Source organism: Colius striatus, chromosome Z (assembly GCF_028858725.1).
Source record: "Colius striatus isolate bColStr4 chromosome Z, bColStr4.1.hap1, whole genome shotgun sequence".
NCBI classification, from domain to species: Eukaryota; Metazoa; Chordata; class Aves; order Coliiformes; family Coliidae; genus Colius; species Colius striatus.
Window position 1 is genome coordinate 40,458,503 of NC_084790.1, and position 15,505 is coordinate 40,474,007.

At 36.5% G+C, this 15,505-nt stretch overlaps 1 protein-coding gene across 1 annotated transcript in view; it reads right to left on the reverse strand.

Moving 5' to 3' along the window:
* HCN1 (hyperpolarization activated cyclic nucleotide gated potassium channel 1) overlaps window positions 1–15,505 on the reverse strand; it is a 204,145-nt gene that overhangs the window by 58,386 nt on the left and 130,254 nt on the right. The window contains exon 4 of the mRNA XM_062018655.1: window positions 12,164–12,382. Within this exon, the coding sequence (XP_061874639.1) occupies window positions 12,164–12,382 (219 nt within the window). The remainder of the gene's footprint in view (window positions 1–12,163; window positions 12,383–15,505) is intronic.

Below are 15,505 nucleotides of genomic sequence, written 5' to 3' on the forward strand. Positions count from 1 at the left end.
AGAGAGCTTTGGAGAAGCAGGAAAAACATCTATAAGATGTTATTAAAAAAATGTGAAAGAACCGAAAGAGTATCAAAGAGTTCTTAAAAAATTTTACAGACAATTCTAAAGACCTAAGGATTTCTCACATTTTCTTTAACTAAAAAGAATTCAGAGTTATAAAAAACACATCTATTTATTCCCATGTTAAGTATTTTTAAGAGCCCTTGGCTCTGCATCTGAAATTTTTGAAAAAAATACCTTGGTTTTAAAGTAGAATAAAGAAGCCTTTACTTCATGGCAAGAGCAGCACTTTGCACTATAGTATCACTGGCTATGCGTATGACAGCTCCACTGGCTATTGTTTCACATGTGCAATGGATGATAGAAGTCCACTTTTATTCTGAACTAGTACTCTAGACACCATTACCAGCCGTGACAATGGCCTCCTGTGAAAAGGCTGCAGGATCTTTGGTGAAGGCAACATGGCACCTGAACAGCACTGTCAAGCAGGGCCATTCCAGGTGGGCAATGCAAAGTGTCCAGGTTTCAAGCATGTGATAAAAAAAAAGATCACCAGGCCCTTTTTCAGTCATCAAGAGACATGTAGTCTAGACCACAAAGTTTTGTGTGATAGACCTGAAATTGTAGGGAAATCTTCCCAAGACAAGACTAGTGCATCCTCCATAGAGAAAGCAACACAGAAGCTATGTGAAAAACACAGACAACAAGTTGCTAAGGCAAGGAAAGTATTTTCATTTTTGTTTTGTTTCTCAACAGAATGTGAAAACAGAGCCAGAGAATTTTTAATGTCTTCACAACAAATCAATATATTTTAAAGCTGTAAAGACAGAGAAATACCATTATGAGTAGCCATAGTTACAGATAGCACATGGGCTCTATGATGCCAGTTCCTGAGAACTACAGAAACCAAATACTGCTTCAGCTAAAATTTTAGTGTTATGTAAGAATCTTGTTATAAATAATAATCACCTGGAGTAACCTAATGATTTTAAGGGCTAAAGCTGCAGCCACGTCAAGTATAACCCGGTGTTTCCTTTTTTTCCCAGCTGATACTGCCATTTTCTCAAACCGATAGCCAGAACAGAAGCTCTCTGCCACTCAGGGAATGTCAGAAGTTGACTATAATATAAATTATGCAGTTAAAATCTGTTTTGAGGAATTTTGTGCCTTTAACCCTGGTGTGGCATGGAAACCCAGGCCACCTTAACAAAGAATTGCCTTCAGGCACTGCATATCATTTTCTCAGCCTGCCACAGCACTGTTACTGCTCTGTTTATAAATCTACTACAAATTAAAATGTCACGTGCAATGGGCCATACATCTAATATTAATGGATATACCACAGCATGATTTTTTCGTTACTCCCTGTTTTCTCCTTTTTCCTGCTTTGTCACATTATTCTACATAATTACATTGCCACACCCTCTTCAGGGGAGACTCTCACTTCGTTGGCCCTTAAGAGAACAAAAGCTTTCTTTTCCTGCTGTGACAAGCCTAGTAGAATATTTAGATGAGTGTCTTATCGTCTCCAGATCCCACAAAATACAGCTTCTTTGCAGGATTTTGATGAAAAAGAGGACAATTGTTCTCTGTCTAATGCAGAGAAACTATGAAAGAAAGTAAAGCCGAGGTAAAAACAAGGTTAAGGTTTACTTCCATCCCAAATAATGTCTGGGTCTGACACTGTTTGGCAAGGTTACGCTGCTCTTTGCTGTCTTCTGCAAATCGTGAACTCTTAGAGAGCAAGTGACACTCATATATTTTAAAAACACAAATTTAAAAAACAATCTTTCAGCAATAAAGAATTATATTTTCGTTTACCAAGCTACATATACTAGTGGTTTTATTGTGCTATTGCTTTTTGGTCAGAGTTACTCACTGCTTTTTATAGTTTTGCTTTAAAACCAATGGTCCATTAGAGACCATTACATATTTAAACTATTTTGGTTTTTTTTTATAGTAGTTCTTTTGCTTCTTTTTAGAATCTTTTACTAGCAGAACTAGCAGTAAATACCATTGTTGGCCTTACAGGTGCACATGTCAGAACAGGGATTATCAGTTGCAATGTTTCTCTGCCCATGCAACCCAAAACCTTGCACCTGGCTGACAAGGTGATATGAGATGGTACCCAGGTAATTACGTCTATTGATCATTCTTGTTTTGGGTCTCTGCTCTTATTTTCACTGTCCTCTTACAGAAGCTGATGATGCTCAGAGTATGAGGGGCAAATGCAGGTGGAAATAAAAGGTTCCTCTGTATCCCTTTGCCCAAAAGTGTGAGGTCACACCAAATTATTTCCAAATTTATTCCAGACAAGGTCACATACTGCCCAGTGGAGGATCTTCTCAGTAGATTAATTCAAGGGTCATTAACCAATCCTTCAATACAAGCACCTATGTCTATCACGGTTCTTCCCTACAGCAAGCCAACAGCCTTTCCCCCCAGTGCAGTTCAAGTTCTTTTTTCTCTTCATCACTCCATGCCTCCCACGGCATATATCCTTTGGCTCCTGCTACTTTCAGCTGCTGTCTCCCTCATAGGCCTGTCATAGGAGAAAGTCACAGATGTCTTTCCAACTTTTGGGGCTCTCTGCCTCAACTGCCCTTTGTGTTAGCCTTTTAGGCTGCCTCTGGTGTAGGTAATACACCTGGTTGTGGAGAGGTAATGTCTATCTTCTGATGCTGTATGGGAGTGAAGCAGCAACAAAGAGAGCTAGACTCTGTTGCCAGGTGATCACCCACTCCTCTCACTTGTTTACATTCTTTGCAGAGGACAAAAAGGCCTATGCTTAAAAAAATTTTTTAAAAAAAAGAGATATCTTAATTAGGGAAATTAATTCCATTAAACTCTGGTTATCAGCTCCTATCACATGTCTAATAAGAAGTACCCAAAGACTTGCCTTCACTTTTTGTTTAAAAAATGCTCATTGTTTTCTTCAAAACTTTATAAAGTAACTTTTACATTTCCGTTAAGTTTTGTAATGAAGACGTGTTCAGCCATCTCTGCCTGAACATATGCAGCCATCCAGCACTGCCCATAATAAAAAGCAAGTGATGAACAAATATTTTGTCTAGAAGAATATCTAACTATGCTTACAAGGACGTTTCATTTTCCCGACTCCAAATTCTGCAATGCATTGTGCATTGGCATGAAAAAACCCACTTTCACTATGCTTTCAGTAAATATTTTTTATTTGGAAAAATGTATTCTGAAGGTTTTCTGGATTTTTTTCGGTTGCAGAAATCTATTGGAAAAGGTAAGCCCTGTGCATTTTATGAAAACGCATGGAGATAAAAGCAGTTTACTTCTATACTCATTACCAAGTCTCTGTTCTGATAGAGGATTCTTGAATTAGTATTAACAATATTTTTTCAACATCGGTAACTAAATGGACAAAACTGTTGATTTAGCATACATTAGAACACAAAGGATTGTTTCAAACGTTCTTTTGAAGAGAAGAGGTTTCAGTCTTACTGCTATCCTCTGCACTCCAAAATCTATAAAACTCTGTTTTGCATGACTTAGTTACACAAATTATCTGTTTTCAAAGCAAACCTGCTTTAATTACTCAAACTTCAAGAAACAGGGTGAGGTCAGGAGAGAATTATGTTTTAAAAGTCAAGATAAAAACAAACAATCTTTCTTCCCTTCCTCCCTAACAAGGCAATGGAAAAAAAAATCTACACAACATTTTCTCACTCACAGTATTACATTAGACAGTATTGAGTGCCATTTTTTCCTACACATATAAGGCACTAGCACAATCATTCTAGTGTAATTGGGATGATTGCTGCCAGTTATATCTATCTAGTGCAAATCACAGATTTTTCCTCTTGGTGAAGGGTAAATTGGACCACACTAGGAAAGAGACTTTGGAAAACACAAGTTTATTCCTTCTTGTTTGTTTCCCTTTACAAAAGAAAAGTCTATTTGATCTGTAACTGTGAAAACAAAGCAGATTGTGTGTAAAATCTGGCTCTAGTATAACTTCATGCCTTCACAGCTAATTTTATACAGTCATCATGAACATGGCTGAACTGGTAACGAGCTTGCTCTGCAATTTCACATGGAAAACTGTTAGAAACCTCATCCATAATGCAAGACAGCCAAACACTTTATAGGTAAATTATCCACAACACAGCAATAAAAGAAAGTAAGTCCCATCTGTCATTTTAGAAGCAGTGTGAGTCTATTACAGTTTTGCATAAGTACGATGCTGCTGGGTGGACTGGACTTGGCTTGCACAGTACCTGCTACTGGGAGGAAGCAATTGCCTTTTTAGAGTTGCAAGCCAAAAATAACCAGCCTGATTAACCCAGCAAGACTGACCATAACAAGAAGCTAAAACACAATAAGGAGCTAGAAGGACAAAAGAGGAGAGCACTCTAGAGAGAACATTCTGACTGATTTATATTCCTCTCCTAAAGTCTTACCTTCATATTCAATGTACTAATCAGGACTACTTGAAAAGAAACAAACATTTTAATTTTATTACTGCTGTATTGTTAAAGGTGAATAACTTTTGATTTTTTATTTGGAGGAGAGGGGGAATAGTTTTCGTCCTTGCTTCTTGCAGTAGGACTTGTTATTCTTTCCCATTTCAAAATTTGGGAAGATCAAGGTAAAATTTAACATCACAACTATGTGCAGCAAAAATTCTGGTAACTATAATAAACACAAGCTGATAAAGATGAGCTTACAGAAAGAGAAAGCAAATGATACAAGTAGAGTCCCTATCTTGACACAACAAATATTTTCATGTTCTATGAATAAGTCTCTCTCTGTGCAGCCCACACTGGCTCTTGTGGCTGCATTTACATATTTATTTCTATGTCAGAGGGCTGAGTTCACAATGGTCTTAATTAGGCATTAAAATATTTTTTTAAAATGCAAATAAATAAAATAATTAATCTATCTACAAGTTCTATTATGTGCATGTTCTTTTAAATAACTGTATGTACCCTGTGAAAGAATATCTGAAAAATTTTTTTCTCACCTGCAGCCATTTGGTTTTTCCCTTTCAGAATGTCTTGTCATTCAGTTATACCAAGTATTTTTTAATAACTTACTTTCACAGAATCATAGAATGGTAGGGGTCAGACATCATCTAGTCCAACTCCCCTGCAGAAGCAGGTCAATTTAGATCATGTCACATAGGAACATGTCCAGGCGGGTCCTGAAGACCTCCAAGGAAGGAGACTCCACAACCCTTCTGGGCAGCCTGTGCCACTGCTCCATCACCCTCACAGTGAAGTAGTTTTTTCTTACATTTAAATAGAACTTTTTGTGCTCCAGCTTCATCCCATTACTCCTATCCTCTTGCTAGATACCATAGAAAAAAAGGGATGCCCCAACCTCCTGACACTCACCATTTAGATATTTGTAAATATTAATCAGATCTCCCCTCAGTCTCCTCTTCTCCAGACTAAACAGCCCCAGTTCCCGCAGTCTTGCCTCATATGAAAGATGTTCCATTTCCCTGATCATCTTGGTGGCCCTGCGCTGGACTCTCTCCAGAAGTTCTCTGTCCCTCTTGAGCTGAGGAGCCCAGAACTGGACACAGGACTCCGGATGAGGCCTCATCAGGGCAGAGTAGATGTGGAGCAGAACCTCCCTTGACCTGCTGGCCACACTCTTCTTGATGTATCCCAGGATGCATTCTAAGAAATCTCAGCACGTGCTACAAGGATCAATAAAGGTCACAGAAGATAGGATACTACATCTAACCATTTATCAGTCTGTCACCTGATGTTTGCCAAAAGACCATAAAATGGTAAGATTAATCAGGAATAGCCCAAAAGTCAAGACTTACAGACTCTTTTTCTAATAAAACACCTGGGATTCCCAACTAAAACCACAAACCCAAACAATCCACGAGAAACAATCCACAGGTATCATCTCAGGCAATGACTCTTAATTTAGGCATAATTTAGTTATAAAATAATGAATTTTCTACTTCACAAGGCTATGATGTCTGTAACACTTTTGGCACAGTCAATACACGGTCCCAAAGGTCCAGGACTGTAAAAAACTTTTAGCAACTTTTGTATCTGATCATTCAACATACAATTCAAAAATTGTTTACTGTTGAAAATATTGCCCTGTGGTTATATATCTGTGCAAATTGATGAGATTTTTTTTTATAAGGACTGCTTGCAAAACCACAGGCTGATTGCCAGTGACAAGATTTTGTTTTATTTCTCCTTTTTTTTTTTCTTTTTTTTTTCTTGTGAATACATAGAACTACAGGACAAGGTAATCCATCCCTCATTCTCCTAAATAGGTAATTCCTTTGGAGTGGTAAGTTTACTGTAGCCAAGTTGCACAGAAAAGACAAGATTTATCTGTCAAGTAGCTCACCTTCTCCAGCAACCTGACGACAATGTGAATTGTTCCTAAAACTGTGCTGTATAAGTGAACACAGACTACTGTTAAGCAAAGAGAAGGAGCTGAAACCAGTAACAGAATACTTTTGTGTTTCACTATTTCCAGGCTTTCTAAAAACCACTAGCAGCATCGGAAAAAGCAAGAGGTCCTTCTAAGTGAACTTAGAAATCAGTATTTCATAGCAAACTGTAGATCAGATTAGATTAAAAACTACAAGCTAAAAGTCTATTATTGCAAGTTCAGTTGAATGTCTAAAATTCAAGTTCTGCAATTTGTATTTTGCAGCTTAAGTAAAAAAAGCAGTAACAACTAGATCTTGAAATATTTTTATGGATTATATAAATAACAAGTAGGTAATAGAAAGTTTCTTCATCTGCATCACTCTATCTCATCTAACTCTCTACTCCAGCAAGAACAAAATTACATTTGCATGTATATAGATATTTATATTTAGTTTAATAAAATCTACCAAAAGCTGATACAAGCCTTGTTAAACACTGATGTGATCTGGAGTTTACCACAGCTCTTTCTTTGCTATGCATCTTGACCAGAATTGCCATTTCCTAGGCTCCTGTGGAAACACACAAGTCCCTGATTCTTAACAAACAAGATACTTACAAAGACTTTTCAGGAAAGTGTTCTAGGCAACAAAGCAGTACTAATGAACATGCTGAAAGAGTGATAGTTACTTTGTGCCACCTTCAGTTTAACAACAAAATGCCTCAAACTTAGGAGAACATAGAAGAGCTGCCTCCTATTCCTCTCAAGGCAGCAGTGGCTGAATGAGCAGCAGAGCTCCTCCACACCTCTAAAATAACTGCTCAGAGAAAGAAACACAAAGTGGTGGTCCTCCTTCCCAATTTTTGAAAGGGAAGATCGTAGATGTCTCACAGCACAAGGTGCTCCAGTGTTTACCACAGTCTTGTAGAGTGGAAGGGAAATGGAAACATGCTTTGGACATGGCTGCCCCAAAGCTGCCCCTCAGAGCTTACTGCCTCTTGCAAGTACATGTTGAGTAAGTTGCTTTTAAGTTATCTTTATATATGACATTTTTGTTTATCTCTGTAAAGGAAGTATATTTATGTCTTTTTCTTCCTTTGAACTAGACTGATTTAACTGAACATGTGCTAAATATAGAAGTTAAGAAATAAGATAAAAGTGGAATATAGGGTTAGAAGGAGATGTCCTTTAAGATATTTGAAGTTGATGTCAATCCCAGAATTCTTTCACATCCTTAATAACAATTTAACATATCTTCACATGACTAGGACAGCATCCACTATACAGAGGTGTAATTTTTTCCCCATTTCCTATGATACATATAAAGTTGAATTGAATATATTTTATGTCTCCTTACTACTTGCAATTGGTAAAATTGCTTTGATTACTTTTTCTATTTTTGAAACCTTGTGTGGTTGTTTGAATTACTTACCAATAGAGAAAAACTGAAATATACAAAATGACATCATAATGACAAATGACCTAATAATTGATATTTTATCAAAACAATTTAAAAATCTTTATGCTATGAGACAATCTGTATGCTACCATAAATCTTCCCTCTATTAGATTGTTATGAGTTTGCTACTGGATATTTTAAATCCAGAACAGAGTGGAACAGAGGAAATATCAACCTATCTTCAATCAAGATTATTCAATGACATCCACAGTATTAGGTGAACATTTTCTTATTAGAAACTGCCAACATCTAAAGGAAGAAATATTTAACTGATGATCTTCACTTCCTTGTCAAATGACTGTTCATTTAGCTGCTTTGTTTTACACTAGTCTGTTAAAAAGCTCTGCATATGCATTTCGGGTTCTTCCAAGTAAACATTCCTTTGGAGAGGCACATCTTTGATATGTTGTGACTACCTAGATATTAGAAAATGTCAAAGGTTTTATCACTTAAAATATTACTTTATTTGCTATTACATTCATCTTTGATGTATACCAAAGATGGGAAGGAGAGTGCTAAGACGACATTGATCCATTGATTTATTCAGTACTTTTATACAAAGTAGAATTGTCTGACAGATTTTCTTACTGAAAAGGAAAAATGGATTGAGCATACCTAGCTTGGACATGTCTTTCTCCTTTGTCAGTTATTTGCCCTTCACTCATTGATACTAAGATCTGATACACATATTCAATCTGAGAGGTATTTTTTCTCTGGGAGCAGTTCCACTCACTCCAGCAGAAACACATCAGAACTTCCTCAAAGTATCAATGTATGACCAGAATGTTTCAATGCACTTTTTTTTTTTTTTTTTTTTTTGCAACATTCCTTGGTATGCGATTTTATTGTCACAGAATCACTTTATGTTAAGGGTTGGAAGGGACTTTAAAAGATCATCTGTCCAATCCCCCTGCTGGAGCAGAACCACCTAGACTAGGTCACAGCTTCTGCATTTGACAGATCATAATCACTGTCAGTTTCCTCTGTTAAATGATGTCTTTTGTACAAACGGTAAACACGTGGACCTGTATATGCCTTATTACCATACTTTGATTTCTCTTGGCTTGGCATGATTGGCACAGGACAGATTCTTAGCTGGTGGTCTTAGATGGTGTTTGATGCATTTGGTTTAATGAAAGCTCTCTCTTGTCTTCCTGTGTATATTTTTTTCCCTTTTTAATTACGCCTATTCTAGTTTTGCATTGCCTGAGCTTTGGGAGGATCTGAGAGGAAAATACAATGATTTGAAAAAATATGTTTCTTCTAGCTGTTTGCAGCATGCAAAGGACCAGAACTCTCCTGTTAGTTGCATTCCACAAACACATGTATGAAATATTATTTTAGATACAGGAGAAAAAATCCAGACAAAGTAAAGCAGGAGACTTTGGAATGATGAACCACCTCTTTCTTCATCTCCTCATGTTAATTACATTAGTTTCTGTAACTCTTACAAATAAAACAATGGAGCCAAGCAATACACAATCCTATGTATGTAAAAGAAGTTTATCTGAATTTAAGCTCAAAAAATCAAAATGAGTCCCATTTTTCTAACTTTTACACTTTTTTAATTCCAGGATTAAAAAAAAAAAAAAGGCAATGCACTAGGTAAAAATAGGTATTGCAGCATATATATTAAAACTTGTGGCTGGAGATATTATTTATCTTTTTCTCAAGTCTCACTTAGGTGAAATATAAGCTGTTTTTATCTGCCAATAATTTAGAAAATAGGCTGACAAAATGGATAGCATGAACTGGTCTTTGAAATAACCATTATCTAGTTTGCAGAGTAAAGAAATTACACCATCTTCATTAGCAGTATATAGTAACCACTTATAAATCTTAGGCTATAATCAAAGATTTATTTCAAAATATATATTTAAACTCCATGGACAAGAACATCCAAACACGGTAGTAAGTTCTTACAGCTGGTAAGATAAATATGATTTCATGGTTTCAGAAATTACTAAAACCAAACTCTTTACTTAAGGCATGCTTTAGCTGTAGTCCATAATAACTGGCACACAAATGGCTGCCAGACAAAGAGAAACTTTTCTCTAAAGCATAGAAACACACAATTTCTAACTAAGTTCTTTCATTCCTGATTGTCAATGTCATGATAAACTTTTGCCTCTCATGTCATAAAGGAGTAAAAACAAAAAGAAGAATGAAAATATTGGGAACTGCAGGAACTGAAAAATGCCAGGCTTTTTTTTTTTCCCAGAAAAATTTCTATGCTAATGTTTAATAAAGTGTGCACATCGAAACAGAGAAGGGGGGGGGGGGGGGGGAAGCTTTATTTGCTGTTATTTCAAATCATGAGAAATGAAATACCACTTGACTGCTGCTGGATTTTAATTTACACTAAAATTGCAAATAAAACAGTCTCTGCTCTACACAGGGTAAAAAAATATTAATATCTTTACACATGCACTAATTTTCTGAATGCACAAAATATTGGGGTATCATATTGCAGCCAGGAAGATCTCAGGAAAACAATGTAGATCTCAATTGGATGGTGACATTTTTCCTGATTTCGTACATCTGTGTATGTATACACATCAACCTAATTTCTAATGAAACTGCAGTTATACTAGGGTTGGATTTCCTTCTCTCCATCTTTCTTCACATCCATGGTTGTTTATGTGCTATAGGTCCCTACAGCTGTCCCATTTTGGTAAAATTAATTCTCCTCCAGCTCGCCTAACAGACCCAACAAACCAGTTAGTTTGCATTACAGGATCTGCCTAAATTCATCCCATGACTAGTGAGATGGATTAAGGGGTTTCACATGGTTACTGACAGAGCTCGCTGTCAAAATATAACATCCTGAGAGCTTTCTTGCCTACAAATCATAGAATCATAGAATCATAGAATGGTAGGGGTTAGAAGGGACCTTTAGAGACCATCAAGTCCAACCCCCCTGCAGAAGCAGGTTTACCAAACTTCTGTTTTAAACAGCTGTGTGATTAATGTGCCAGATACTGGCTAATTCTTCTGTTACTAGTCTTAGTTCACTCCTTACCTCTCTCTATCTTTGATATATTGGCCCCATGGTTGTTGCGATTTGAGTTTAACAGAACAGGATGTAAACTGTTACTCCCACAAACTCTCATTTCCTTTCTCTTTCCCTACTTCTAAAGAAAACACTCCAGTCCTTCCTACTGAAATCCTTTATGGACTTTTACCTGTGTCTTGTCCAGTAGACATGGGCCATTTCAGCAGACAACACGGTCACTCTCTCCTTACTCTCTGCCAGGTTTCTGCCCCAGGGTTGCATGACATCACACTGGGATTTTTGCCCAGTTTGCATTTCTGGACTTTCTTATGGACATATGCCAAATACTATTGCTTAGACTGTCTTTCTTCTTTGCTGATGTGAGCTCTGACTTCACTAGTTTTATCAGCTGACCCCTATCCTGGCATGGCCTCTCCAGTTCCTCATTTACTGTAATAACTGACTTTGGCTTCTTTCAAGTATCTCAGTAACTCTGCATATCCTTATTGTCCATTGCTGAGGTTTATTCTGATCCTTTCTTCTCCATGCCCCCATACCTAGCCTCACTTCCTGGTTTCACAGTTTCACCCACACTTGCTTCTGGCTTTAATTACACAAATGACAGTGTTAATTAGTACTTATGCCACAAAGTTCCCACTTGTATCTATTTATGTCTTTTTAATTCCAATCATATCTACAAAAAAATCATGCAACATTTTTACGTTTCATAGACAATTCCCTCTCTTCCACTAAATTCTTTCTACTTTTCTACCCTTTGGTCACCATTTCCTTTTGTCCTTGGAGACGACTTAACAGGTCATGGACTAGCGTGTAAATAGTACCATAATAAAGCAAAGTCCTCTTCTGAGCACTTGTCCGTGATAGTTTCAAACAAAACTAACATATTTTTTCTGATCCTCTTTTAAAGGTCATTGTTTTGATTTGTTTCCTATCATTCCTTTGGAAAGATAGGAAACTGTATAGACATGCCAAAGCTACCGAGCTCAAGGCCCTTGTTCAAGCTACATATACCAAGTACCTACAGAGAGGTACAAGTGTACCTACAGGGGTACAAAGCATAGTTTCATATGAGAGTTTAAAGCAAGTTTAACATCCAAGGTATCATTCAACATGACACACAGAACCATTTGCTCCTTAAGGTATATAGTGCATTTATGAGGTGTTCTGAATTCCTCAGTGTTCAATGAAATCTACCACAGGATTCAGATGTTACTAGACAATTTCATAAGGCCTCTTCCAGAGTTAAAACATTCCACTAATCTATTCCCAATTTAAGAAGTTACATTAAAATGAGTTACCTTTTCTTGATATTGTCGCCGTGAGGAATCCAGAGACTGAATGAGGGCAGTGGCGTGACCAACAAACATGGCATAACAGGTTGCCCCCACAATCATACTCAACATGGTTATCCAGAGGTCGGACATGCTGACGGGGGCACGGGCCCCATAACCAATGCAAAGCATATGGCTCATGGCTTTGAACAGTGCATATGAGTACTGCTTTCCCCAGGAATCATTCTGCAAAAAAAGAGACAAGTGACTGAGCCAGCAAGCAGCTGAAGAGAAAAAAACATTTGTACCTGTATAGTGGGGTCATAGGTGACTGGCTTTGAAAGTGCAGTCTGCTAATGTATCCTATGTGCAGGAGAAGAGATACTCTTTCCAAATGAATTGCTACGTAAAACATCAGAGATTCTGCATGATAATACTTAGCACAGTGAGATTAAATAAAACTGACTATTTTTAATATGTGATTGTATTCTTAAACGGAAGGAGACTAATTCAAAAGAGACTAAAGGTCAATTTTACTTTACAGTCAATGGCAGATGAATTAGAAAGAGCTGAGCATGGGACTTATCAAGGATAAGGTAGTATATAATTTTAATATGCATGAATATACTCCTATGGCCTCATTTCTTTTCAGAGTTTTCCATTTTAACACACAACCACACTTCATCTTATCAGCTATTTTACTTCCTCCGGACAGAAAAAAGAAAGTGTTATTTGTTGTAATGTCTGCTTATCCTCTTTTTTTTTTTTTAATTGTGCTTATACCAGAATCATTTCAATTCAAAAGAAGTCTGCTTATTGTGCAGCCATAGCAAACTCATGTTCACAGACATGATCTGTGAAAAACAGCTCAAAAGAGGAGGTGAATACTTGAGTCTTGCATTTCTGATGTGTAACTACCCCTTCATTCTCTGGGTAATTAGGATCCAACAGCTCACTCACAAGACTCACAAGCTTTTAAAATTGCAAAGAATAGAAATGTTGTCGGCATTCTCCCTTTAGCTTTACATAGTCATAGTCAAAAGGTCTGTTCCCAGAGAAAAGCAGATACTTTAACACATTCTAAAAAGCCCTGGGACTCCTTGTCAGATTTTTTTATTTTCCTTGCCAAAGGAATGAAATGAGAACAGGAAAACAAATTATGCCTGGAGGTATGCAGCGTACATGAGAAAACACAGGATTTACCACAAAAAAAAAGGGAGAATAATTTCAGAAATGAAGAAGGAAGAACTGGGATGACATTAGTAAGATTAGGCAGTTATCCAATATAGTGCCTAATATAAGGGATCAAAAATAAAAATCTTTTTAACATAAACAACTCTCCAAATCAGCAGTAGCATTTATATATAAAATTTAGAGAGGATTAATCAATAGTGGTGTCTGTCTTACAGCCATGCAACCTTTGCTCAAATGCTCTTGTTTCTCAAAGAATCACAGAATAGTAGGGATTGGAAGGGAGCTCTAAAGAAGAGCTCTAAAGACCTTCAGGCTCTCTCTCTTGCCATTAAAATGCCAAGTATTTAAAAGCTTCTTCTAGCCTGCTATTAGCTATAATAAGTGGTAGCGAAAAAAGTCCACAACTCTTGGATTGCAAATGAAAGTTACTATTTGTTCACTAATATAATAATTTACAAATTAATAGTTTCTCTGTATATCTGCCTGTGTCTTAGACTTGGAAGCTGCTTGTGTCTTCACGAGTGAAAACTTACATCCATAAATACCTTAGACTGTTAGGAATCATGTGAGTTTTACTGAGTAATGAGGATGTAATTTTCCTTTTGTTTTGGAGATGTAATAAACACTTATAAAGTTAAGTACTGAAGACACTTCCCTGAAAGATCTCCAGTTCCGGATTCAAATAGGCAGCTCGAGCACAGAAACTCCTTGCCAGTTGGGTCAGTACAGGTATTTTAGTGCAATTTGTCTCTTAATGCAATTGAGATGTGGTTTATTTTGAAACTTTCCTTCCAGCTGCTAGCAATCTCCTAACAACTAATGAGATACAAACTAAACTAAATAACTAGTGAGGGAATTGTTAGAGATCCATACTAAAATCATTATCAGTTGCATCTTTGTATAGTCTATATTAGGGAAAACAATAAACTAATTGCTGCAAAAAAACACATCTGTTTTTAAGGCTACAAATAGCATTATTAAAACCACAGTATTCAAGAGGTTGTAAGATTAGAACCTTCACTCTTGCAGGCTCCATACAATGGATCTTGCTTCTAAATGGTATTTTTTAGTATTATTATCATAAATAACTAGAAAGAAAAGACAATCTGATCTTGTCTGTGAATTTTTTCTTTCGTACCCTTCACGTGATAAATCTCAAAGAAAATTCTTTCCGTAAAATGATTTTTTTTTCCATCAAAGTCTTTGAGTTAATCCCAGTTCTGGTTGATTTTATTTTTTGACTAAGAGCCTTTCAAATCTGTGAATCTCAGTTTTAACTAAAATACCATTTCATTTAAGAATTAGAAAATTGAAGTGCAGAGAAGCAAAAATAAACAAAATACAAGGAGAGCTTGCTACTAAGTACGAAAGAGAAAGAGTGAAAGAAAAATAAATTACATACTACTTGAGAAGTATCACCATTAGAGAATGTGAGCTCTAATGACAGAAGAGAAATAACTGCAAATGTACAACATAGTTTAACTATGCATTTACCTTTACACGTATAAGTTAAAGTAGGGTCCAACACCTCGAACAGACATGATTGCACCTGAATCCCAACTGGAGGTCAAGGCCATCTCAAATGGCCATTTTGCTAGGCAATCAATATTATGTACTACTATGCAGCTTGTGATAGATCTTGCTACAGGCTAGGAACACTTCAGACATTTGTGAATGGATGGTCCTGAGCAGCTGGTCCTCAGATGCATAAAACAGCTTAGCAGAAGGAGAAAAGACTTGACAAAACATTTTAATTCAACTTGGATTTATTTGAAGATTTTGCTGCTGAAAATACATGGAAATGCTTTTTTGTTTCTTTTCCTTAGCAATTGACTAGTTCTTGTACAATCAGTTGCAAATATTGGTCTTTTTAGTTTCTATGAGGATGTTTCTAAAACTGTTGTAGACGGAACAGTTTTCAGTACAGTTATTTTTCTTGTTTAATGATTTATTCTATATATAAACTATTTAAAACCAACATTGGTTTTAAATTCAAATTCTATAAACCATGTAAGCTACTACCAATGTTATGATATGAAATAATAATTATCATTATTTAATTATTTATCTGGTTGTATTGTATAACAAGGTTTTCTGCAGGAGAAACTCTAACTCTGTTTCAGTGGGAGAGGTCGGAATTTTCCACAACCCCTGTTCTGAACTGCTCTTTGCTGA